The 27635-nt window shown below is 34.7% G+C and overlaps 1 protein-coding gene across 5 annotated transcripts in view; it reads right to left on the bottom strand.

Annotated features, from left to right (window-relative positions):
* Positions 1-27635, bottom strand: part of CNKSR2 (connector enhancer of kinase suppressor of Ras 2) — a 255004-nt gene that overhangs the window by 79645 nt on the left and 147724 nt on the right. For 3 of the 5 annotated variants that reach the window (XM_082610757.1, XM_082610756.1, XM_082610759.1), the window contains 4 exons: positions 26532-26665; positions 21187-21398; positions 4879-4968; positions 3053-3267 (listed from right to left, as the gene is read on the bottom strand). In XM_082610757.1, the coding sequence (XP_082466883.1) occupies positions 3053-3267; positions 4879-4968; positions 21187-21398; positions 26532-26665 (651 nt within the window). The remainder of the gene's footprint in view (positions 1-3052; positions 3268-4878; positions 4969-21186; positions 21399-26531; positions 26666-27635) is intronic. The other 2 variants (XM_082610758.1, XM_082610760.1) reach the window with 1 other exon arrangement.

Raw genomic sequence — 27635 nt, 5'->3', positions numbered from 1 at the left:
ATAATTGGTAAGAATGAAGATTAATGGTTCATCATGAAGGTGATTGGATTACATATTGATACTGATCTTATGTTTTTAAAAAAATTAACATAAGTAAACATCCTTTTATTTTAAATAAGTACATATATACAGATTAAAAAATAAAACTAAAATTCCTGTGAAATATAAAAAGCAATCATTTAAATATATTTTATTTTGCCTCCCAGGTCCAGGCAATTTTAACTATAGTACCCTGTAGTCTCAGTAATATATCATGCTGAATAACTACTTGTGTTTTATAACAGCAGTAGCTCTGTATGTTTTTCTGAACTTAATAAAAAAATAGTAATATAGAGCAAAAGAGAAACCTGGGTAGAAATCAATCCAGCTACCAGAGATGTTATTAAAATCAACATATGAGCGCACACGTTTCCTCAAGTGAAACTTTTTCAAAATTCACTCATTTAGTTATTAAAGCACAAATTCATTTGTGTATGCAATGCCTACCATGCATGGAGGACCACGGCAGAGTGTGGAAAGATCCCTGCAGTAGGTGGTTTGGGTTCTAGTCCTTACTCTTAACACTTTTTTGCAACACAGCTTTGGGTAACTCACTTAACTTTTTTGAGTTTTGAGTTTTGTCATTTGCAAACACGGTTGTTGTGAGGTTTAAAAGACGTAACAAATGTGGAAACTCCCTTGATAACTGTAAAAGTACTAAATAAATGCAAGTAAAGTCCTCTAAGGAACTTAAGAGTCTAATAAAAAACTCAACCATGAATGTTCTTTCTTTTTGAACACTGGTTATAGACATTGAACATACACTTTGGGGCTAACAATTATTTAGCTTCTTTTAAACCAGAGAATAGTTAGAAAATGTCCAGCTTTTCACTCTGAAATTAGTGGGTTAGTGTTACATGGGAGGACCTCCTCCATGATTAACAATATTCCTTACCCTGTGCTGTCTCTCTGTTAAAAATTAGTTGGGATAAATATCATCTATCTGGGAAATACCCTGTTACAGACTCAGGATATAGAATAAAAACAGGAGGCAAAAGTAGGCTCTGCTTTCTTTCTTGGAATAAACTTCTAGAAGTGAAGTTACTAGACCAGGTTCTTTGCACACAACTAAATAATGCCTTTCAGAAAGGTGGTAACAATTTATAGACAATACTAGACTATACTCACAATATTCCTGATTAGCAGTTTTACCTTTTACTATCTTCCATAATTTAATTACTCAGAATCCACAAGACTCAGCTATTTTCCTTCCTCACACAGTATATTCCTGTCTGGACGTGCACGACAGGATGGCACAGGCTGAGTGCTTAAATGAGCCTTCAATGGCTTACCGCTCCTCTTATGACAAATCCAAACACTTTAATAGTTTACACGCTCTGGGTGAAGTGGCCTCTTCTTCCCTCTCTAGCTTCATCTCTCACTACCAACTTCCCTCTTGAATAGGCCAGCTGTCTCTTATGTTTAGATCTTTGTTCAGGCTATTACTTCTGACTAGAACACCAGCTTCTCAGTGTGAAGATAGCATTTCTGACTAGTGATAGCAAAAGTGGCCCCCGCCATACAGCTATGAGTATTGATTTCAGAATGACTGCAAATGTCTATGGAAAAAACAATAACCTGATTTGTCACTTATTCAAAGTAGCAGGTTTTGATATGGGCATTATTCTCTTGGAGAAGAAGAGGCTGGTGGTATGTAACTGGGGACAGGAGAGGACAGAGAACGAGCACCCAAGAGTGCTAACTGCACTCCTATGTCAACCCAAATATGAAAACATTTTTCTTCATTTTCGTTTTATGAGAGACCTAGCGAATAAGTAATTAGATGATTTAAAAGATATACTCAGGAAAGCAAGTCAACTATGAGTTGTTAAATCTTTCACATCTTGTATATCTAGATGGTCTGTCTTCCACAGCAGTGACAGATTAAACTTTTTTGATGCTGTGTACACTAAGCACAGTTGTTCAACTCAAAAACCTGTAGTCCATGTTTTTCAAGGGCTTCTAATAAGAAGCACAACAAACTCCCTTTTAACCAAAATGTCATAAAATGGGTTGACTTTGTGATTTGAATGTTTTGGCTAACAAGATTCTCAGCCTCCACACTGCCATTGTCCTAGTTTCTCATCATCCACCTGGCCTTAATGGCCCTGCCTTTGGCCTCACATCTCTTGATTGATGCTCTGTACCAGAGAGATCCTATAGGCCAATCTCATCATGCAAGTCCCCAGGTCAAAATTCTTCAGTAGCTCTTTATTACTACAGGAAAGAGCCTTTATCATAAAATTCCTGATCTAAGCCCCACCTACCTCTCTAGGGGGGCATCTACTGCCCCTTCTCACATGCCTTCCTTCAACTTTTAATGAACCAGTAATTCTGAGCCACATGAAGTCCCTGGAACATGCCATATTCGCACACATTTGTGGCACACCTTCATACGCCTTCCCACAAAAATACTGCTTTTCACCCTTCACCCAAATGCTCCCCATTCTGAGCCTCTTCTCACTTCCCAAGAAGGCAAAGGCTGTTCTTCTCCTACACTTCTTGCACCCACCCATTACAAACTGTATTGGGACTCTTGGTGTGTCTTTCTTTCCATATTACGGTGTGCTATGTCTTCTCATTTTTACCTCGAGAACCATGCTCCAAGTCTAGTGCATAGTAGATGTTCATTTTTAAATGAAATCATAAATATATTAAAAATCTTATCTTTAATGTTGAACTTTACAGCTATTCATTTACTGTGTATTATCACACTAATGAGTAATCAGCTAATTAATTATTAGTCTCCATAAATTCTGCGCATATTAAGTTATTTCATTAAAAATATAACCTGCTACAACACATGAACTCATTGAACACATGAACTGAAGAGCAAATCAATAAGCCATCAATTTTTTTAAACATTTTTTTCAGGGCATAACATCTAAATTTAGGATCTTTTGTGAAAATCTGACAAGAGGATAAAGATAAATAATCTGGAATTTACCAGAAAGAGTCATTTGCCCGTCTGCCAATGCAAGTATTATCATAGAGTCTTTGAAATTTTACTTACATGGTATAGTGTGGCCTCCGGCACAGGTGTGCCCATGATATCTTGTCTCAGTGCATCCATTTGCAAACTAGGTAGCAATGAATAGTGAGTCGGGCTACTACTCTTATCACCCTTCTTTTTAGACTTCTTCCCTGTGTCTTTTTTGCTGTTTCTCTGAAACATGTATTCTTCTTGAGCAATTTTTTCATTGCTCATATATCGGAGTAGAGAGTTTTCTATATAAAAGAAGATAAATACAGCAATGTAAATATGCAAATCTTCCAAAGTTCCTATTCTTCCTTAATTGTACTATGAGATTTTGTTTCAGAAATGTAACTTGACCTCACTTATGAAATACCTTTGTAGTGAAAATATAGAGGATCTTAATTATTTGGGATCATAGGGAAACAGGAAATAGATAGCCTATAGATTATTTCTCCAAGTTTTAGGTCTGAACAAACTATATCAGAATCACCTGCGGAACTTGAATCAGAAGTTCTGGGTGTGCAGCTCATAAAATTTTTAACAATCTCCCCCAGGGAGATTCTGCAAAAATTTGATGACAAACACTGACCTATGGCAGGCTAGGGAGCATCCCTGGAGAAGTTAAAACCCACACTATGGACCAATAGTGAGGAAACTTAGTTCATAAAACCTATGCTTAAATTGATAGCCAGAACTTAGTATGGTGCTTCATAAGGCCTTTTTCCCCCAAGATGTCACTATCATATCAACTCCCAAAAGAGTGACTCAGAGAAGGCATATAAGTGTTTCCCTTTTAATATTTTTCTTGATTAATTCTATAAAACAAATGAGGTTAGAAACTGAAGTTTGGAAGACGGAATGAATATATAGATGTAAAGGAATCTGTCAATGTTCCTATATTTACCAACACTGCCAGAAATTCTCGCTGCATGAAACAAGTGTTAAGAAGTCTAATGAAGCAGATAGTCATGCTTGCTTATCCCTGTGTAGTCTGTGGATCTGTGTATTAATGAAATAAATTCTGCACACTGGCTAGAAATAACAGGCAAGTGGGTTAAACATGTTATGAAGGAAGCTTAGTGACTTTAGGTTCTATGAAAAGTTTTTTGCTTTGTTTTGAATGATTTTAATTTTCCTCTATAACCTTAGGGATCTCATTTCAGAAAATGGAAGTAGCAGCATGACCCACTGGGCCCACCATAGCCACACTTGGTTGAATCCCATTTAGTAGCAAAACTTCCAGTTGCTCTCTTTACTGCTCACCTCAATGGCAGGATAAGTGAACATAAAAACTTACTTTTGGTAGATACTTCAAGTGTAGCCCACCCCCAAGTAAGAAGATAACCCTGAACAGCAAACAGAAGAGAAAAAAAAGCAAAGCAGTTTTTTTTTCCATTTCTATATGGTTTTCAGTAGAGTCACTGGCCCAGTTTCTATTAGTTTTCACCCATGTGCTTCAAAGCTCAATTTAACGTTATATTAATACAAAAGTAGTGAGGTTGGCATTGCGGACCAATGGGGACTGATCACAAACTCTTTCTATTTGTTGAACTTAATTCTTTTATGCAGTTTCACACTTCTGACCTTGTTTTCCAAGTATTAACTTTCAAATAACACTCAGATATTAATTTTTTACATTGTACTTATCTACCCTGAATCCCTTAGGAGGCATTCAGAGAAGATATCTACTTAATAACAGATCAAGATAGTTAAAGGTTAGTCTGAGTTGGTTTGGGTGTATCATAAAGTCAATGAGAGAATGAATAGTTTTCCACTGAAGCCACAACATCCTATTTAAAAAACATTTAAATTTGCTTTTTGTTTCAACAACCCAGCCTACACTGAAATTCTAGAACACTTACCTCTTCTACTATCTCTCTTCATCTTATTTGGATCTTCATAGTCCCCCACCCAATTATATTCCACTGGCATAGATATAGGTCGTAGCTTGCCTAAACACAGAGAACAAAATTCACATCACATTGTTTTTCTTCCCCACGTCCGCTCAAACTTAAACGGACTTTTAGCTACAGTCTGCAAAACACACTCACTCATATGCAACATTATGGTTGGCATTTGTGAAGGTGAAAAATATGTGTGTTTTGAGCCAGAAGGTGAAACTGCCTGTGGCAATTGGCCAGGTGATAATGCAAACTTCAGGCACTTTTTATAAATAATAAAGAACAGCCTAGGTTTGCTCTCTTAGGAGCCCTAGGCCTTAAGAATGTGGCCCTTTACAAAGAGAATCATCATTTTAGTGACTTCATTTTCAATAACTGGATCTGTCTTATTCCCCAATGCCCAAGTGTCTTTATCTTGATAGCCAATCTCCAAGATAGTAGCTCCTTGTGTTTAACCTGCCTGCCAGAACATTAACCCATCATTTCATGTTGGAACACCACAATACTAACTTCCCATCTTCACTGCCTCCTAACTCCTATCTGCTTTTTGGATACCACCATTCTTCAGCAATATGGCTATACTCTCTTTTATGGCCTAAAGCTGGGTCTGCCCCAAGCATCTCTTGCTATTGTGAACTCTAGTTTCTAGTTCCAAGTAATCACTGTTTTGGCCTGTCCCATTTCCCTCTGGGTCTGTGTTCTTACTAAAAAGCATTTTAATTTTACTTTAGCAAGCAGAACTCATGGCATAGACTTTAAGGATAGCTTTTCGGTGAGGCTGCAGTGTATTATTTCTGATCAACTTGAAATTCTTGAAGCACAAAACAGCCAAAAGAAAATCATACCAAAGTTTAAAAAGGATACCTAGCACAATGTCTGGCATATAAATTTACTAACCAACATTATAGTTGGCCTTTGTGAAGGTTAATAAATTCTGAATGAATGAAAATTAAAGACTCATGTGGGACTGGGTCATAATAATAATGATGATTATGATGATCATGATAATAGTACTAACATGTACATATCTTACCATATGCCACATATTGTCTAAGGGTTTTTATAAGTATTAAATTGTTTAATTATCAAAATTATGAGAAATATACTATTACCCTCATTCTACCAGATGAAGAGCCTGGGACAGGTTATGTAATTTACCCAAGGACACACAGTTGGTAAGTGTGTAGTACCAGGGTTCAAACCCAGGCACTCAAACACTACTTCTGTTGTAATTTTTGGTGACTTTAATATTCACCCTCCAATATTTTGGCCTCTCAGTTTCTTGAGGTTCTCTCCCCCACCCATTCTTGTGGTCATATGCTTAATCTTGTCACCTGCAAAGGCTGTAATTCTTCCCAGTACCCCAACTTCCTATCACCTTCTGTATTTTTAGCACGTCCCCTACAGCACTCCAACAATTCTTCCTCCTTTAATCTACCAATCTTCCCACCTTTCAACACCTCCTGGTCACTGTATGTCCTCTTCACTTCCCTCCTTGCCCAGATACATTTCACAATCAAATTGCTATGAACACTCCATGGAGTTAAAAAAATCCATCAAGATACTTCTTTCTCATTATGCTCTTAAGGAAAATGTGCCAATCTTATGGCATTTTATTATGTATGCTGATACAGCTTACTTAGTATATTTTCCTAAGCTCTTTGAAAGTCTGAGGATGAACTAGACATGATAAAATTATTAATGAGCCCCCCAACGAAGTATTTATTTAATGGCTTCCTTTCAAGGTGTGCAAACGACTTTATAAATGATCATCTCAGTTTCCAAATTTTCATGGGGTAGATTTCTGCAATTTTACAGAGGGAATTTGGGTAAGCTGATGCACGTCAATATATTCTGCCCATCCAGGGTGGCATAAAGGTTTTAGGAAAGGTCTCATTTTGTCATGTCTATTCAACTGCTTTCCAAAATCAGTCCTCCAGCTTTTCAATGTTATGAGTGCTATATTTTCAAAGTTCTTACAACTCATTTCTTTAGAATCTGGTTTTAAGGATAAACTCCATTTCAGCATGGGCACTAAAACTGAAATAGTTAACAGCTCTAACACTGTTTCTACATGTCACCAAGAAAATCTTTTGAAAAGTGAAAAATCCAACAAATAAACATTGTTTTAACTTTCTCTCGCTAAGAAAGAAAACAGTCTGATAGTTTTTGAAGAATTGTTTGGTTGTTTGGAGTCAGATATATGTGCACAAAAACAAGAAGAAACTTCTCACATAGAATACAAAATATATAATTGTATTCGTTGTATTTTACATCATATTCTCTGAGATTTCCATGGAACTAAGCCATGAAAGAATGTAATTAAGCCTTTGCTATATGTCTGGTTATATCATTCACCATAGGAAAAAAATTTGCAGAAGGTTTAAACACTGACCGTTTATGGAGTGATTTTTTTTAAACAGAAGTATACTGTATATTACCGATACAAAATTGAGGAAGATATATTGAACCAGACAAAAAACTGAGATTAAAAAGTCTTAATTAAAATTTACTTTTATAGGACATCAAGCTTTTGCTTTTACTAGTTATAAAGCTATGAATTTTAGCAATGTAAATCAAAATATGTATTTTTAAAAGTAAAGTGTATGATTTGTTTAGTTATAACAAATAATGTTACTTATAAACAACGCTTTTATAAATGTTTTATTGTGCTAAAGTATTGAAATAGATTTAGTAAAACAGTTAAAGTAATAACAAGGTAGCATTCTTATATAAACAACAGTCTTTGGCAAAGTAAAAAATAGACAATGGCTTAAATTATTTCTTATTCTAAGTATACAGATCTTTGATTGCAGCTTGGAAATGTTTGCCACTGTGTATTTATAGCAGTGTTTTAATTTCATAACAGCAAAGTTCAAATAGAAAAAAATCTTTATGGTTTGATGCTATAGTGATGCTAAGAAAAAGAGTTCTACATGCATTATTGCTAGATTTAAATCAAATGTACACTATTATTAATACAGGCAAAGTATTTTTATGCTCGTATGACCTTTTAAGGCTTATTAAATTAAACACATCTGACTCATTCTGATGTTAATTGTACATAAATTAGTAATAAATCTCTGAAAAATAATTTGGAAAATTGAAAGGTATCTCTTTATGTAATAACACTATTTACTAATTCATAATGAAAATTAGTAAAAGTCAAGAATATAGTAAAAACATGAAGATAAAAGCCCATTTAAAAATTTTGCTGACCCCTTCCTCTTACAGAAATTTTTTCTTCCTCTAAGCATGAAACATTTATTAATTATAGAGTTCACTTAACACGCCATCATAAACCTTGTGATCAATCTGTGCTAGTATCTCAGAGTTAAATTATTATTCTGCTACCTGGCTGTTCATATCTGTTGCACATCTGGAGCATTCTAACTGAGATCTCTATAGAGGCGGGAATTGTGCACTGTATTTCTTATCGTAGTCTAATAAATGTACAAGAGGTCAAAGATAAATACTTTTGGATTTTGTTTGAATTTTATTCTGAAATTAATGGCAAGTAGCTTTTTAAAAATAATGAACTATATTTAGCTGCAATTAAACACAAACAGAACCCTAAATATAATTTAAAGAATATTGAGCACAGGGAACTATAATTCAATATCTTGTAATAATCTATAATGGAAAAGAATTCAAAAAAGAATCTATACATATATATGTATATATATGTATATATATATGTGTATATATATATATATATATACACACAACTGAATCACTTTGCTGTACACCTGAAACTAACACAACGTTGTACATTAACTATACTTCAATTTAAAAATGGTTAAAAAATAAAATAAAGATATATTAAATCTAAAAAAAAAGCAGATAGGAGTTTTAGAAAGTCCAGGAACAAGCCAAACTAAACAGCATATTATAAGGGACATATATAAATTGATAAAAACTATTCTAAAAAAGCAAAGAAACAATAAATAGATAATTCAGGATAGTAGTGATATTAACAAGATAGGGTTGGACAGGGATCCACTGTTGGAAGCAAAGACAATGGTTAATATTCCAATTATTGGCAGGCTGCCAGAAGAACCAACCATGTGATTAGTGGGTTGGAACTTTCAGTCCTATCCCCCACCCCGCAACAACCTCCAGAGATGGGAGGGGGCTGGAGATTGAGTTTAATCACCAAGGACCAATTATTTAATCAATTGTGCCTATGCAATGAAGCCTCCATAAAAACCAAAAAAGGACAGGGTTTGGAGAGCTTCCAGGCTGGTGAATAGGTGGAGATGCTAGGAGAGTGGCGTACCTAGGGAAGGCATGGAAGCTCCAAGCCCTTGCCCCATGCCTTGCCCTATACATCTCTCCCATCTGGCTGTTCCTGAGTTATAGCCTTTTATAATAAACTGGTAATCTACTAAGAGAAAAAAAAGAATACTGATGTGATGGAATGCCTTATAATGATCTAATACTGTTTTAATATGAAATTGCTATGTTTTAATACTAGTGTACAGAATTGCTTGAAAATAAACCAACTTTTTCCTTAGACAGTAAAACATTTTCAATGCTACTACAAATGCTACAGTGCTCTTTGGAAGAGTTAATTGCTCACTCTCTTGGGCTCCCTTAGCTCTTTCCTAGTGCCTTTTGCATATATGATCCTTAATTATACTGTATTGTATCTGTCTGTTTATGGGTTTTTCTACTTTTTGGCAGGAACTTATATATCTTTGTTATGGAAGTTCCTGGCAAAGATTCTGACCCAGAGCAAGTATTCATTAAATTTCTTTTGAATGCTTGAATGAAAGGATGCTAGACATTAGGGAGATCCCAAATTACTGGACTGTTCACTGGATTCTACTCCCTCTTTCTTACTCAAGGGCATCTCTTGAGAAATTCTACTTACTTTCTCCTATAGCATCAATTTTTCCCTTTCAACCCAATGATTCCCACTAGCATATAAACATGCTGTAATTTCTCCAACCTTAAAAAAAAAACACCTTTCTTTGACAATAAACAGCCACCCCGCTACCACTTTAATTCTTTGGTCCCCTTTAGAGAAAAACTCCTAAAGTCTCACTTCTATTCTCAGTCTCCAATTTCTCTCCTCCTCTTTTTCTTCCTAGCTTTACTGAGGTATGATTGACAAATTCAAATGTTATACATTAAGGCTGTACAGCATGACTTTTTAAGGTTTGCAATGTGATTATACACACACACACACACACACACACTGCAAAATGATTACCACAATCAAGTTACCACATCCTTCACCTCATATAGTTACCATCTGCATGTGTGTGCACGTGTATGTGTGGTGAGAACACTTAAGATCTACTCTCTTAGCAAAATTCAAGTATACAATGGAAAATATTACAGTGGTTCCTCAAAAAATTAAATATAGAACTTCCATAGGATCCAGCAACCCTACTTCTGGGTATATATCCAAAGGAAATGAAATCAGTCTCTCTAAGAGATATCTGCACTCTCACGTTCACTGTAACATTGTTCACAATAGCTAAGATATGGAAACAATATAAGTGTCCATCAGTAGATGAATAAATAAAGAAAATGTGGAATATGTATACAATGGAATACTACTCTGCCATAAAAAGAAGGAAATCTTGCCATCTGTGATGACATGGATGAAACTGAAGGACATTATGCTTAGTGAAATAAGCCAGACACAAAAAGACAAATACTGTATGATCTCACTTACATGTGGAATTTCCTCCTCTCTCTTGAACCTTCTCCAATTAAGCTCTTGCCCCCTGAACTCCACTAAAACTACTATTGTCAGGGTCACTAGGGCTTCCATGTTGCTAAATCCAATAGACAATTCTCAGAACCCTTGACTTTTCTGATCTGTCTGCAACATTTGACACAGAGGATTATTCCCTTCTTGAAACACTTTCTTTACCTGGCACCAAGGATTCTGTCTTTCTCTGGTTTTTGTCTCCTCTTCTCTTCCTAAACTCACATGCATCCTTCAGAGCTAAGCAAAAATGTCATTTCCTCAGGGATACTCTCCTTGACCTTGTTCTAGGTCAGGTTCCTCTATGTTTGTTTTTATTTTCTTTTGTAGTTTTTTTTAAATAGCATGCCAGTTATAGTCAAATAAGTATTTATTAAATTAGTTGCTTCAATTCTGTCCCTATTCTAGAATGTAAATTTCACAAAGGGACAAAAATTTCTCTGTCTACCGTGGTATTCCCAGCACTTAGCACAGTGCCTTAAACATAGTAACAGCTCAATATTTGTTAACTGATTACTTGTTAAGAAAGTAAACAGGGGACCTTCCTTATACATTGGACTAAAAAGGTCCAAGCTATACCGTTAGTTTCTATTTTCAAAGTTTCCTTCCCCTTCCTTCCTGTCAACTTTCCATTCCCCTCCTTTTCACTTTCCCTCCCTCACTTCCTTCTAAAGAACCTGACCAACCACTTTCATTATTCTAACAAATTGAGCCTAACAGAGCTGTTTGGTAATCAAGCCAGAACCAGAAGTCCTGCCTCCTGATTTCTTATCTAGAAACATTCCCATATTAAGCTACCCATGATGTATGCTGAAATACTACTGAATTGCTGCCTTTTTCAATTGTATCCCTTCCCTACCTTTTAAAAACTCTGCCCCCAACATGCTAAAATCATTAAGTTTCAGGGTGATATACAGCATCTGAGAAGTAATCTTCTCAATTACAGTTGTCAAAGAGTTGAAAAAAAAGACTGCAGAGAAATTTCTCTTTATGTCTGATATACCCTTTAATGCTCACAAAAGAAGCTTTCTCTAGAGGCTAAGGAGAAAAAATATATACATACACACATATACACATCTGTTCTGAATATTTTAGCCAGTATTTTGATGAAAATGAGTGTATTAAGGAATGTTAAGCTATAAGCATGCCACATACACCCATCAAGCTCCCCACATACCAGACAGAAAAATTGCTTTCAGATGGTTGACTGCATTTCTAGGAAAACATCCCGAGATTATTTAAGGTAGAGAATCACACATTTAAAGAGGAGTAAAATTGAATTAAATGGAAAGTCAGTAATTTTTTAAGGATAAAGGCAACATATCTGGATCTAGTAAAATAAGTAAAAATGGGCACTTTGATCCCTAGGGCCATATTTTTAAAATTTCATTTCTGGATAAAAGAGCTTGGGGAAAAAGTGGCTTGTAAACATCACAATGTGATGATTATTTAAGTACTGGATTTAATGCCTTATAATATAAATCAAATACAAACCTAATGATTATTAATTTGAAATCGTTTCAGTTGCATTAATGGAGAACAAAAACAATTAAAATCTCATTTCAAAGAATAAGCCACATCTTGTTTGTGAATTTTCCTATCGCTTCCTAAAGGTGATCTAGACTTTAAATGGGGAGTCACATAAAAATTGTTGAAGGAGAAAATTTTGAACTGCATCAAAAATTATAGGGAACTTTTAACACTTGATTCCAAGGCTAATTACATTTTGAATCAAATTACATTCTACCAAGAGAGCAAATGTGCTGTACACACTGGAGTTCAGAAAGGTTATTTTAGTCGAAATGTTGCCACTGTGCATAGAGATGGCGAAGGATTCAGATGGTTTAAATACTAAGTGGCAAAAGAGTTCTGGGTTCTCTTTTGAAGGCTCTGGTGGGTAAAAAAACAATGGGCTCTGCTAAATACTTTTGCCCCCTGCTGTGCTCAGCAATACCATTGTGGGAAAGAAAGATGATGTGGGGTAAATAGTATTTGGTTAAAAACATCCCATGTTCAAGTTAAAAACTACAAGTAAAGCAAACTATTTTTAAAGATCTTAGTAAAGCAGTATCTTGAAAATCTTATCAACATATAGAAGACAGTCACCCCTTCTCATGAAAAGCGAAAAGGACAATGATTAAGACCGTCAGCTGAAGACCCTCATTTGAAATAAACAAAATGACATAATAACTTTATAATTCCTTTCACATATTTTTCTCTTTGGGATCATATGAGTCAGTGAAGTTAGCAAGAAAGGTAGAGATGAAAAACTTCACACACACCACAGTTAATTTCTTAGGATTTCACCGATAATTAGTTTTGGAGTCAGCCCGTGAATGTAGACTTTGAACTTCTATTTCAGTACTCTTTTCACTGCGTTAAATTGCCTCAGTGATGAATTCAAGACCATTGCATTACACAAAAATCCAATTCATTTTCTTCAAAAATAATTCACTGACATGTATGATTACTGCTTTTTAAAAAAGTATACTCCCAGCCAGTTTGCAACTCTTGCAAAAAGTTCTTAAAGGCTAGGTAAAGAACTAATGCAGGGCTAGAACATAAACTGTAGATGTAACTGTATTTGTTGTCCATCCCTTAACAAAGATGGAAAATAAACCGGTTTGACATGATGTGTTATTTATAAAGTGATGCTAGGTTGTCATACTTTTAAATGCCTGTATATTGGTTTTAATTATTTCCTCTAATGTCTCCAGTCATTAAGATAATCAGTGTATAATTTTTAGTCATCTCCCTTTTAACAAGATTGGATATAACACTTGACATTTTCTATCCCCAGGGTTCTATTTCCTTCATGATTCTAGCAAATTGTTTTGCAGTGATACCAGTAATTCTATGAAGAGCCATGCACTGATCTTTCCAGTTAATATTTATTACTTTAGTTTGGACTTTCATCACAAATAAGATTTACTCTAGAAAATGGCTTTTCTGCACAATAAAAATGAAGATGACATTCAACAAGCTGTCTGCTGGGGCAGACTTCAAGTTAAGAACAGAGGCTTTTCCAAATGCTTATCTGTTAGGTCAGCTGTTTGCAACTTAAAACAAAGAAATTTTATCATTGGTATATTGGTTTTTAAGAGGAGCTGCAACTCTATTTCAGCCTTTCCAAAATATATTCCATCAAACATTAGTTCCATTGGGAGGTTAATAAATATTTTGTGACCAAAACCAAAAAAGATGCAATGTACAAATACATGTGGGAAACAATAAGCTAACCCCAATTCAACAAGATTTTCAAAGCCTTTAGTATGCTAATGTGCATTTATTAATCTCCAAGAGGGGGATAAAATATGCAGAGCTTCCCAATCTTATTTAACCACATAACCTCTTTCATTTACAAAGATTCTCTTTCAGAACTAGTGATCTGAAGAACATACATAGGAAAATGGTGGATTACTTAAGCCACATTGTGATTTGAAAGCACAGTAACCACTCTATTTAAATTTCACCTTGCTGCCATTTATTATATCTTTTTCCCATTGAGGAAAAATGCATTCCGATTTCAACTAGGGACAATGAGTTCCCTCCTGTTCCAGGGGATGCCATGATTAGGTTTTCTACTATAGAGCAGGGTAGGTCATCTCAGATACTCACAACCTTATACTACTTCTGCTCAGAGAATATGCTAAGTTTGAGTAAATGCAGGTCTATCTTTCCAGAGCAGTAAGTTCCCAGATTCTTTGAATAAAAAAAAGGCAATTGGCCCTATGTCATACAAGGGCTCTTTGATTTTCTAGTCATATACATCTGCTTCTGTATTCAATTTGTCTGCAACTGATTCTTCTTAATTTAGCTAGGGTTTCTCAACAGCAGCACTCTTGATGTTTTGGACTGGATCATTCTTTATTGTTGGGGGCTGTCCTATTCATTGTAGGATGTTTAGTACCATCTTGGGCCTCTATTCACTAGATACCAGTAGCACCTCCACTCCCATTTATGACAACTATCAATGTCCCCAGAAATTGCCAAATGCCCCTAGGGGGCAATACTGACCCCAGTTGAGAATCTCTGAGTTGGACTGTTTCTATTCTTGGCTTTCCCATTTTGTCTTTAAGGGAAGCACTAATATGTTTGTGTTAATTCATTTGAAGAGTTTTTCTTTTCCTCTAATAGTTCCATCAGCTTTGTTGATTTGGTTTGCTAATCCTTCCTTTTTATTCACATATTAATATTCTGGAACTTTATTAAAAGTTGTTTTTTTTTTTCCTTAAGCTTACTGTTTTATCTATTACCTAGTACCTTCAATTCTTTCAGGGCAATCTGATCTTGCCAGGTTTCATTTCTTTGAAAGTCTCCAACTATTTAACTTATTTCACATATTATTTTCACTATCCTTTTTTAAAAGCAACTAATCTTAAACTTTAAAAAGGTGTGGGGTTTGAATTGTTTTCAAAATTTTGATGCTGAGAGGTTATAACTAGGCCCTTCTGCCTAGCATATGAGGTAGTGATTTCAATAACAGAATTTAAAAGAAGACTTGGGTCATGAAGGTTTCTAGTGTTACGAGCTATTTGATGCTCTTCCTTCTACTTTTCAAAACCAAACCAAAAGAAACAAGCAAACTCTATATTTCTTTTAATTGGTATGATTTAAATGGCTGGTTATTTATTGGGTAGGTAGAGGGACCAAACCGAGGGAATACTTCCATTCCTTTTGTTCTTTATTAAGTCCCTCCACAGGAAAGGAGGAAGTGTTAATTTGATCCATCAGCACTTCAGAATCTTTGAGACACTTTTATTTATGAGCAGCAGTAATTTATTATGCCATTTAGGCACCATTTCTTGTAAGCATGGTTTCTTTTTTTTTAAGTCTTTATTGAATTTGTTACAATATTTCTTCTGTTTTATGTTTTTTGGCCGCGAGGCATATGGGATCTTAGCTCCCTGATCCAGGGATCAAACCCATACCCACTGCATTGGAAGGTGAAGTCTTAACCACTGGACCACCAGGGAAGTCCCTAGGCACCATTTCTTGAGTACTTTCTATGAGGCAAGACCAGTGCTAAGTACTTGAGATATAGTATCTCATTTAATGCTCATTAAAACACTAAAAGTAGTATTGCTATCCCATTTTACAGATAAGGAAACAAAAACACAGTGAGGCTAAGGCTCAATTACAAGGTCAATCAGTTATTAAAGGCCGAGGCTTGGCACCAAATTCAGGTCTATCTGACCTCAAAACTCATGCTCTATTTCTATCAGTAAAATAATACAAATTAAAGAAGAGTGCCTTCCCTAGGTGATTACTCTAATTTTTACATTAGGAACAGACTATTTTCTATTTCTATGCCAAAATATTGCTGAACTACTTTTCCATCAGTTACATGGTCCCTTATCACCATCAACTTGATATTCAAAATTATTTTGTGAAGCTAACATGCAGTCTTTATGAAGTGTATTAAATAAGTCCAAAGGAATAAGAATTCCTGTGAGTATAGTACATGTCTCATATTTCTGAATTTTTGATTCACTAATTTCTATTTCTATGTTTAGTTCTGCTTTGGAAGTAGTGTGTTTTACTTGAGCACAGAAATTTCTTGTGGTTAGAATCCCATTTTCTTTTCTCTCTAGCATAGCTGATGAATGACAGCTGAACTTTTATTTGATAAGGAAGATAATTTATATTCAAAAATCACAGGAAAGGGAACAAGCTTTTATTTGGAAATAAAGAAATGCAAAAATGTATTACGTGTACCTTTAAGAAATGTTTGAAATGACGCTATTAATTATAATTTAACTGCCCAAAAGATAGAATGAAGTTGTAAGACAGAGAAAGGTGATTTTGAAGTATGAGAGACCCTGGAACCTTCAGACCATATCCCTACCTCACACTGATAAAACTCAGTTCACAGTATCACTGCCCATAAGTCCTTCACCATGCTACTGTTAAATCACTTCAAGCCATTTGCTATTCATGTGGATAAAAGGGACATGGTATTTGGTTTTCTCTTGTCCCAACTGCTCTGGTGGAAAATGTTCAGGTATAATATTACAGAAATTAATTTTCCTCAATGCACAGTGTGTACAAATAACATTTCTGAGGAGCACTTGTAAAATACCAACCTTGCATTCGTTCATGTGCTTTTTGCGAGGCCCTGGATTTTCAATACATCAGAAAAGGTCTGAATTCCTTCAAACCAATACTATTCTATAATATTATTGTAAAAAATACGTTTTTATCCTATTCTTATAAAATATGACCACTCACAACCACAAAGGGACTCAGCCAACTGTGTCTACCTTTTAGCAGGTTTCTATGCACAGAAATGTGCTGTGATGGAACAGCAAGGGCAAGGAGTCTATGAACAGTGAAAAGGGAAAGCTGATGGGAAATATTACCATTCTGAAAAGTTGCCAAGCAACTGATCTCATAAAATTTGAACCTTTGCCTTTGAAGCATGAGCAGATGAGACCAAATAGTTAAAGTGATTTAATGCTATCCTTTTTCACCCTTTTACTTTCACATTAAAGTTTTTTTTTCTGAACTTTCTGTTTATTCACTCCATCTTATTCTTCAAAGACTTTTAAATGGCTCATATTATTATTATTATTATTTACCTGTTGAGATATTTCAGTTCTTTGTTTTTTTCCCTAGCTTTATTGGGGTATAATTGACAAATAAAAATTGCATATATTAACATGATGATTTGATATTATATGTAAATATTGTGAAATGATTACCACAATCAAGCTATTTAACACATCTATCATCTCAGATAGTTATCCTTTTTTTGTGGTAAAAACACTCAAGATCTATTTTCTCAGCAACATTAAAGTCTCTATGTAATAATGACAACAGTGAAAATAAATATCTAGCACATACTGGGCACTTTCTAGGCAATTTACAGTGTGTTGTCCTTAAATTCTAACAAAAAGTCTATGAGGCAGATATTATCATCTTCACTTAACAAATGAGAAAACTGAGGCCTTGAGTAACATTCCTAAGGTCACACTGGACTAATGAGATGGCAGTCAGGATTACCAAGTATGGCTGATGATAAAGTCAATGCCAGCGATCACTAGTCTAGGTTGCCTCACTTACTATATCTGTATTTCCAGAAATCATTCTTGTTTATTGTTTTAGGAAAGTAAAACCTACTATATGCTCTCTCATTTAAAAAGGGCATACACATTGTTGCTAACTGTACCCCTTAATTTAGCTATCTTTTCCTAAGGTGTGTTAAGGCCATGTCTATGTAAATGCATGTTTATTATAGTGTCAGGATATACAAAACATATAGAAGAACATATACAATCAGATCTAGTTCTGCTTGCCTGAAATCAAATGCTTGAATTTGGAAGGGGTAATGAAATTTTTGGAAATTATTTTCCTACACTTTTGCAAATTATTTTCATAATAGTTAGTTATCTAGTACCACTGGTAGAGTCAACAAATATCCATGGGTATTTAATCCCAGCTCTACCACTTACTAGTTGGGTAAGTTATTTAACCCATCTGTAAAGTGAGGATTCTATTAGTATCTACCTCACAGGGTTGTTGTGAGGATTAAACGGGTTAATGACTTTTACATGCTTAGAAGAGTGCCTGGCATACATAAATCTCAACAGGTATTATTTACTTATTTTCTAGACGGGCCATCCACTGTCTAGCCACACTGTATTTATCTTACAGCTTAGGGCAAATAACTGATCTTTTAATTCACTCTTAGCCACAAAGAGTGGGTTCATGATATAAAATGAGAACTTTGGTTAATCAATACATTTTAAAGCTCACAATTAGGATATTTTCAAGTATTTTTCTTTCCATCTGTTTCTTTGTCACAGTGTCTAATAACAGAGCTTCCCTAAATATTTTTGTCTTATATATCTATCATATGAATGAAACCAAAAGCACACACTAAAAACTGTATCATGTTTCTCCTTTGCTTCTCAAAATCCTATTTAGACTCTTATAACTCTAAACCTCTTTGACTAAACAGGTAAGCTGGGAAGTTAATAGGTAGTAATGGTGACTAAGTCCACATACTTGAAGATAAGGGTATTTGTAACTAATAACTAAGTTGAACACTGTAAGGCTAAAGGACTTATACAATGTCTTTTAAGGTATTACACAAGTGCTAACAGGTTAAATCACTGTCATTTTCAGAAAATATAAAATGTGAACTTTTTTGTAACTTCAGGGTTTTTTTTTTTTCAATATACTTCAGCAGGATCAAGTATTTCATTATCACTGTTTTTAAATCCAAGAGAATATTGTCACACTTGGGGGGGTCCATGTAATGGGACCATTTTATAGGTTAAATAAAGAAGTTGTCATCAATTATTGCTTATTAAGGTTTGAAGTCACTCGGGGCCTTTAGGGTCTGGGCTGGGAGATTTATATAAACCCTCAGATTTCAGATCTAGGTTTGAGAAGGTGTCAGGTATTTAGTGGGGATAACTAGCATTTAGAAACCCTGGATGATGACTATTCATCATTTAAAACTCAAGCATAAATGTCACTTTTATTTATGTGACTTCCCAGGAAGACTCTGGGGCTTCAGCTCCCAGGCTACTGCAGCACTCTGCTCACACCTTCCTACTTACCTAAAGTGGCTGCACTGCATCTCTTTGTTTTTTCCGTCTGCATTGTGACTGCCTTCCAGGGAAAATGTATGTTTTATTCATCTTTGCATCCCAAGTGCCTGGCTGACCTGATGTACACAACTAATATTAGCTGAATGAGTTAACAAATGAATTAATCTTTGGGAATACTATGGCCACAAATTCACGTATGAGAAACGTAAGTTTTATTATTTAAGAGCTGATTTTAAAAAGGTAAATATACATTAAACTGCTAGTTACCTGGAACAACTTTCAAGTTGTGCCAGGGAATCTTCTCCTGAAGTATCTATAAGTATCTCTAGTGAAAGTTCAGACTATATGACCAAAAGTAAAAGAACTTTTGCTTTCACTTCCTTACCCCTCTTTTAAGCATATATACATTTCTTTTCTCCTAAGTGGTTTATAAAAGTATATCAAGTGTCTATAGGATATCTACTTTTTCTAAAATTTAAATTGTATTCTATTTTATTGGAAGAGATATGATCTGTGGAACATGATAGCACTAGGTGCTTTAAACCATAGTCTGAAGGAACTAACAATTCATAGCCATTTAAGTAAGAACTTAGTAAACTATTTTTTTATAAAGCTGTCTATAATCAACTTCATCTGGTGACTATAAGTTCTCCTTAAATTAAACATTCTTATCTACTTCAACACAAGAAGAAAATAGCCAGAAAATTCTGGGACATAACAAAAGAAGAGTTGATATACATTAATGTCTATCCAATAATAGGTAGTCAATAAGTACTTGTGGAATGAATTAACAAAAATAAAAATCTCATGTGATGGGCAGGGGCAGGGATAAAAAGATGGCAGGCCTCTATACTGCAGAGGTTTACAATATAGTAGTGGAGAAAAGCAAAGGTGCAAATACCTTCAATTTATGACAGTTCAAAATAAGTGCCACCAGAGTAGTATAATTGAGGAGGAGCACATGATAAAACAGCACATGTACAGAGAATAACACAAAGCAAGATAGGTATGGCTCCTATTATTTAGGATAGTTTTGGCCAAAACTTTTCATACATAATTATTACCAAAGAGCTGTAAGGAAATAGGGCATGGGTAATAAGGTATGTAATCTTTCGGAACCACAGGAGGAAGGCATATGGCCACAGTGAAAAAGTAAGGGAGGCAGGTGGAAAGAGAAAGTTAGAAACAACTTTCCTTCTGCTCAGCTCCCACTGATCAGGTCTGGACTAATCAGCAAGGATCCTGCCCTTCCCCCAAAACTGAAAAGGAAGGAGCATAGAATTCCAGTTCAATACACTCATTCTTGCAATAGGACCATAGGTGTTACTACTTTAACTTTAGGCAACTTTATCTGCAAATCTTTCAGCTACACTATACCAATTTTTAAGTATTTGTGACTGGGTTACTTTCTTGGTCATGCATGGAAAAACAGGAGTCAGATAAAAAATCCTGGGACATGGTAACTCTAGGCCCATCTTTGCTTTAAATACATTATGTCCTTCTTATTTAAAGTCCACTCAAAATTTACAGCTTCTTATAAAAAACAAAAATTGAGATGAGATTTTACCCAGAAAAGTCCATCTAAAGATATTTTAATACCTGAGAAATAAGGAAATTTTATTTTAAATAAGTCATGTTAACAGTAAATATTCATTAAAAAAAGGGAAAAAAAAACCCTTGAACTAGTCCAGTTTGGCAACACCTGACCTACAAAAATTACATGTGAGTCAAAAAGGCTTTCCGTAAATCATTAATGAGTTAAAATGCTACCTACTATTCTTATTTTTGGAAAACTTAGAATAATTTCTAATGTCATGCCTCATATTGTTGAGATTCCACTTGGAAGCACACGACAGACACAGATCAATTATAAAGATTCAAAAGCTATCAAGTAATTTTCACAACCCAAAAGCCTAGGAAAAGAAATTGAGATTCTCATACCAGACACAAGCTCTTTCATCAATGTAAGAGAAGAACTCTTACCATAAGTTGGGGTGCTTTCTCGTCTTCCTTGACTACTTGATCTTCCCTTTTCATATTCATAACAATACAAGACAGTATCTTCCTCCACAATATTAAACCTCTTTCGATATTCCTGATCCAGAAATGAATTTGGTGATTCAGATCCCTTATGCACTGGCTTGCCCACCATGTGTCCTCTGAGGTCTTCACAAGGAAGGTTTCCTTTTTCATCCCTAAAGAAAGGTAAAGGAGAAGGATGTAGAAAAGTGTTACACTGGTAAAATGACAGAGACAGTTTAAAGTAGTAATAATATCCTTCCTATATATCTTCTGATCTTTCCAAACTTTCTTTGAGGTTTATAGGGCAACTTTAAATTATTCCTGTTTTGCAGGGAAAAAAATGCCAAGGCTCAGAGAGGTTAAATGACTAGCCTAACGGTTACACAGCTAGACATAGGCCATGGATCTTCTAACTCCTGCTCTAGTCCATGTTCAATACTGTGGCACATAAAAGAAATCATCTTAGCTCATAAATTGCTTTTAGTGCTTAAGAAAATAGGTATAATGTTAACAGTGCTAACAATGTAGCTTTCTTCTGCCAGTTTATCTAATTGACTCATGGTAATATTTGCACTGCTTAAAAACAAAGATGTATTTAAGAACTGCCACTTCTGTGAGGGTACTGTGACCTTAAGAACTAAGTTAGCACTATATAAACTGGTGTTGTAAGAATTTCAAACAGCTTGTTATTAATTTAAAATAAACCTTAATGAAAAGAATTATTCTCTGTATTTAAACTGTATTATCTCTTTTTTTTTTTTTTTTTTTTTTTTTTTTGCGGTACGCGGGCCTCTCACTGTTGTGGCCTCTCCCGTTGCAGAGCACAGACTCCAGACACGCAGGCTCAGCGGCCATGGCTCACGGGCCCAGCCGCTCCGCGGCACGCGGGATTTCCCGGACCGAAGCACGAACCCGTGTCCCCTGCACTGGCAGGCGGACTCTCAACCACTGCGCCACCAGGGAAGCCATGTATTATCTCATTTAATAGTAAAAAAAGATATGTTCATGGAACTCATTCTAAATGGATATATCAAAATTTAATTACACATCAGCAACACTTCTTGTGGAGAGAGGGTGGAGAAACCTTATCATATATAGAGTTTAAGAATGGGATTTAAGATGATGGCAAGTTAATTTTTTTTTTCTATAGGATTCTCAAGTGAAAAATCTCTAATTTAAATTTATGGGATCCCTAAAACTGTTACTCACACATAGTAAATATTAATCACACAGCCCAGGTGATTGGGACAATAATGAGTGGTATTTTGGGAGAAATATTCCATTTAGGATTAATTAAAATGAACCTTGTTTATTTTATGATAATTTCACTGACTAGCTATAAAATTTCTGTTAGAAAAGCTCATATTCTAGAACATGACTATGGATGTAAATGCAATGTTTCTTTCCTTGTTGATCACTAATTTTATTTCTTCCTAGTTCTTAACTGTTTCCAGTTCTACCCTGAACAGTGCCATGAATACTATCAAACAAGATAAAATTTAATTTTAATTGCCAAGACTGAAATCTTAAATCCATAGAATAAACTGAATTATAACAAGACAGACAAAAATAACAAATTTTTAAGTGACCTATTAAGTCTTATGAGATGGTGATGAGCTTATAAAGCTAATGTCAATTCTAAAATATGAGTTTCAGTTCACCAAAAATATTATACTTTTATACTACATTATACTATACTTCTCTCTCAGTATACAAATGTCTAGGTTGGGTTTGTCCAAATGAAGAGAACTATATTCCCATTATTTGAACTATGTAGAAAGTAGTAAATAATATTCTCAAGACTGACTGAATCAGCAAGCTGTCACTCTTTTATTTTTTTAAATAAAAGTATTGCTTATTGCCAAATTGTAACTATGAAAGCTAGTTCTTAGGCAACACAAAGAAAATAAATATAAAATCCAGGCACAATTTTATTTTCGGCTAGCTAAAAACTTTTCCTTAACAAATTGCCTGGTGCTTTTTGTTAGTTAGTCCTCTAGCAAAAAGAAACTGACACTGCAATTAGCTTGGAAACAGCCCTAATGAACTTGGGGCACTGGGGAAGGTTATGCCTACCCATAAATGGGCAGACGTTTCTGTCAGGCCTGTGACATGAATGTTAATGCAGCTGAGATCAGAGGGTGATTCAGCCCTAGTTAATCTACCACAGCCCTAGTTAATCCACCTAGTTTTCTACCACAGGGTGGTAGAAAATGGGAAGGGCTGGTATTCCTTACTCTATAATGATATGAAAGAGAGGCCTTCTACCAACAAAGATTTATTAGACATGTCTATATGGGATGCATTCAATGAAGTTGAATTAAGAAAAGTACAGATCAAAACCAAACTTTGCAATAGAATGAATTGATACATGTATTGTGTATATAAGTGGGTGTGCCTGTGTGTATATGTACTCACATTATGAGACCCTGAATAACTCAACATATTAATTTGTACTGCTATAAAAATTTTCTTAATGTTATACATCTATACATATATATAATAAATCTACACTTTTGCTCTAAAAAGGATTTAAGGGAACAGATGGAAAGTTAGAGCACTGCTTCACTGGACTATCTTTATATTTAATGGCTCACAGTAAAATTAATAAGAGAAATTAGTATTTAAACTTCATAGTTGTGCAAGACCTACAAATTCTTGGTTTTCATGATAGAAAAAGAAATTTGGTTAAGTATGAAAGTTCACTGTATACTATGATAATGAAATTGTATACAGAAATTGTATATAATAAAAAACTGACCAAATTTCACTCACTTCACATACATGAGTGTTTTCTCTTTTAGAGAAAAAGTCACTTTTGCAATCACATTCTTTTTCTGGAATAAATGTGTTCAAAGAATTATAATCACATGAAAAAAAGTCTACCTAATTTGACAACTAGTCCTACCACTTTTAAGGTTTTTTGGTTTTAAGATGAGAAAGCTTTTATTATTATTATTATTTTTTTTTAACGGTACGCGGGCCTCTCACTGTTGTGGCCTCTCACTGTTGTGGCCTCTCCCGTTGCGGAGCACAGGCTCTGGACGCGCAGGCTCAGCGGCCATGGCTCACGGGTCCAGCCGCTCCGCGGCATGTGGGATCTTCCTGGACCAGGGCACGAACCCGTGTCCCCTGCATCGGCAGGCGGACTCTCAACCTCTGCGCCACCAGGGAAGCCCAGCTTTTATTATTTACAATTCAAATTATCACCAAAATGCCTATCCTACATAAACAAAAGTTTTTAATGTAGGAAAAAATAAACGTTCAGATGAGTTAAATTAGGTGAGCCTCATTCATCCTCAAAATGAGAAAAAAAAAGCCACAGCTGTATCTATAAAAGAATGACAAATGCAAAAAGTTTTATGACTATAACTTCAAGTCAAACCCGAAAATGCAGATAATTTATATGAGGCTGTGGTACAAAGGGAGTCTCATGCACATATTTTCTAACTGGGCTATATCAAATGATTGTGTGACTAGGTAACTAATAATTTGACTCAAAAACGTTTAGAACATTCTATTAAATTACACACTAGACTAAGAATCAATTAAGGTGACAGATAATACCCTAATTATGATTTTTACTGAAAAGTATGGAATGTTCAAGCAATACTACCAAAACAATTACCACTATGCTGATACTTCAATCTCTTGCATTCTCCTGTTTTTGTAAACAGCATGTTTAAAGCTTTTTATTGATTTCAATATATTGTCTTCATCATATTTGCACCACACTTAAGAGGACAGAACTGGATTCTTTAACTCCTTTGTCTTCTGAAGTACATTTTAAATACATTCTGTCTAGGAAATACTCTCTTTATTACAAGTTCCTCCCTATCCAAGAGACAAGGAAAGAACATCAAAAAACCGCAGAGACTTGCTAAAAATAATTTTCTGATGTTTATCTGTACATGGAGCCCTCTGATGAATAAGGTCTTTTAAATAATCATTTGCACTGAAATAAAAATCTTTCCCATTAAAATGAAAACAAACCAAAAGAGTTATTTCCTATTTGAAACACACATGCTTTTATTGCTCCTCTTACAAGAGTATTCAAAAAGTCTGACACTATCTTAATAGAATTAAAATTCACCTTGAATTTGACTAGGATATCAGATGAATTTGTACATCTGATTGTAAATTTAACATAAGACTGTAAATTATATATTAGAACGATTTTTGAAATGCCAGCTTAGTAAATTGTATCTTCTCACAAACCATGTTCTCACAACCACATTTAATTCTCAAAAAAGTCCTAAAATGTTAATAAAATTGACTGCAGTTTTATTAGTAGATGACAACACAGTATTTGCAGACATGTCATGTTGTCATGTAGCATTTAGATGGTAAAATGTCAGTACCATCATATCCAACAGAATGAAACGTTAGGTGTACTAAAGTAAAGAATAGTGAAAATTAATTAAAACAAGGAATTTCAGTACTTCTATTTATTAAAGAATTTTAATATTAAGTATAGCTTGAAAACAAGAGGCCTTAAATTATTGTTTTTGAATGACTGCACAACTAATTTAAAAACTGAATCAAATACTTTGTGATTGGTATTAATTATCCCCATTTAGTGCTGGCCCTTTTCCATAATCTTTGTATTCCACAAGGCTGGAAATCATAATGCTTTTGGACAAAATGCATGATGGCATAAAGTTATAGTCTTCCACCTGCCAAGAATTTCAAATAGGAATTTGGAACATGAAATGGAGATACAGCCTCCAGAAATCTGAAAATAGACTTTAAAGGCAACTCATTCTCTTGCAAACTCTCTCTACTTTCTGAAAGAAACACTAATGAACTCACCAAGTGGAAACTGTAGAGACAGAGGTATTGGGGGAAGAAACACTCTCCTTCATCATCATCCAAGAAAAAAAAATCTTCCTCATTACATACATTTAAGAAAGCACAGAAGTTATCTCTAACTTTCTCTTTTAGAAATAAAGTATGAAATGCTTCAAAGTAACTTGAGATTTCCTGTGGCTTCTTACCAAAGAGCCTCACTTATTTTTTACTTACTAAAATAATCCTAGCTGTTATTTTATATTAGTTTCCTATTATGTGAAATAATGCTTGCAAGATATTTAATGTAGAGTGTTTAATACAAATTAGTTATTGTTACTGTTATTATTAACTAGAGTACAGTCTCTATAAGGCAGTCATTTTCCAGAATGTGCTCAGAATTCTTAACTGAGAAAGTATTCAAGGTGTTTCGTGAGAATTTACTTCACAGTTTACATGCACTTAGGTTAGTCTTTAGCTAGAAGCTACGTAGAACAACATGATGGTTAGTTTTATACCTGGGAATATATGGTTCTGCAGGAGGAGGGGGAATGTAGAGATCCTGGAGGGCGGAACTGTCTCTTTTGGTAGGTGTACTGATGGTGCTGGAAGGCGTGGCAACGCTGCTTGTGGGACTTCTAGGTATAAGAGGCTGGTTAAAATGAAAAAGAAAATACATACGCACACAAACAACACACAAAACAACAACAACAATGACACATAGTTATCATTTTTAAATGATCTATTTCTACAAAGTTTTTGAACTTGGCTGAAATCAAGAAGCATGTTATTTAGCACACGGATATTCCTTTGAGTCTCCAAAAACAAAAAATTTATCGCTTTAGAGCTTTTCACTTAGTTCCTAACTCACCTTATTGTACAGCATAACTGCGTAAAAGCTACTTATAAGGTAAATCTATTATGCAGTGTTTCATAATGGGGAGATTTATCTCACAGTCAGAAACGTATTTAAATTTACTTTGTTAGAATCCCACTTTTGAAAGAAAGATAATAAAGAGTAGCTTCCAAAAAAATTAGTTCACTCACATCCTGACTGGTATACAAGAAAGATAATTCAGATCGTTTCCCAAAAAAGATACATTACACTCCTAAGTCAGTAGAATGTGACAAGATTCTCAAAAAAGTTTACAAAAATGGAGTATGAAAGGCCAATATGAGAATATTTTCTAGGAAAATGTACTTTTTTCATAAATATAAACAATACTGTCTTCTGCAAGTCATTTTATGGTACATCTTCAAAAGTATGGTGATTAGTGTGACACAATCATTTCATTTTTCATAGGCACACACATTTACCATTGTTTAAAATAATTTTTAGTTGCATACCTATAGATCTCATTTTCATGCCTGTATTTACGTATTAAATAAGTTTTTTAAAAAATTAAGATTTTCTATATACTGAATTAAGCAATACATCAGGATGCATTAACTTACGAGCACTCCCAATTCTAAACGTCACAGCATTTGGAAATGATATTGTGGTTCGAGAAATTATTCTAAAGTGAAACTAAAATTCACAAATTTTCATGTTTATCTTACAGATCTTACTGCTTAGCTACATATACAATAACATATTAAAAAATAAGAACTTTAATGCAATC

The sequence above is a fragment of the Mesoplodon mirus genome (assembly GCF_964341445.2).
Source record: "Mesoplodon mirus genome assembly, chromosome: X".
NCBI classification, from domain to species: Eukaryota; Metazoa; Chordata; class Mammalia; order Artiodactyla; family Ziphiidae; genus Mesoplodon; species Mesoplodon mirus.
Note: the sequence above shows the minus strand (reverse complement) of the source record. Positions and strands in the feature narration are given on the sequence as shown.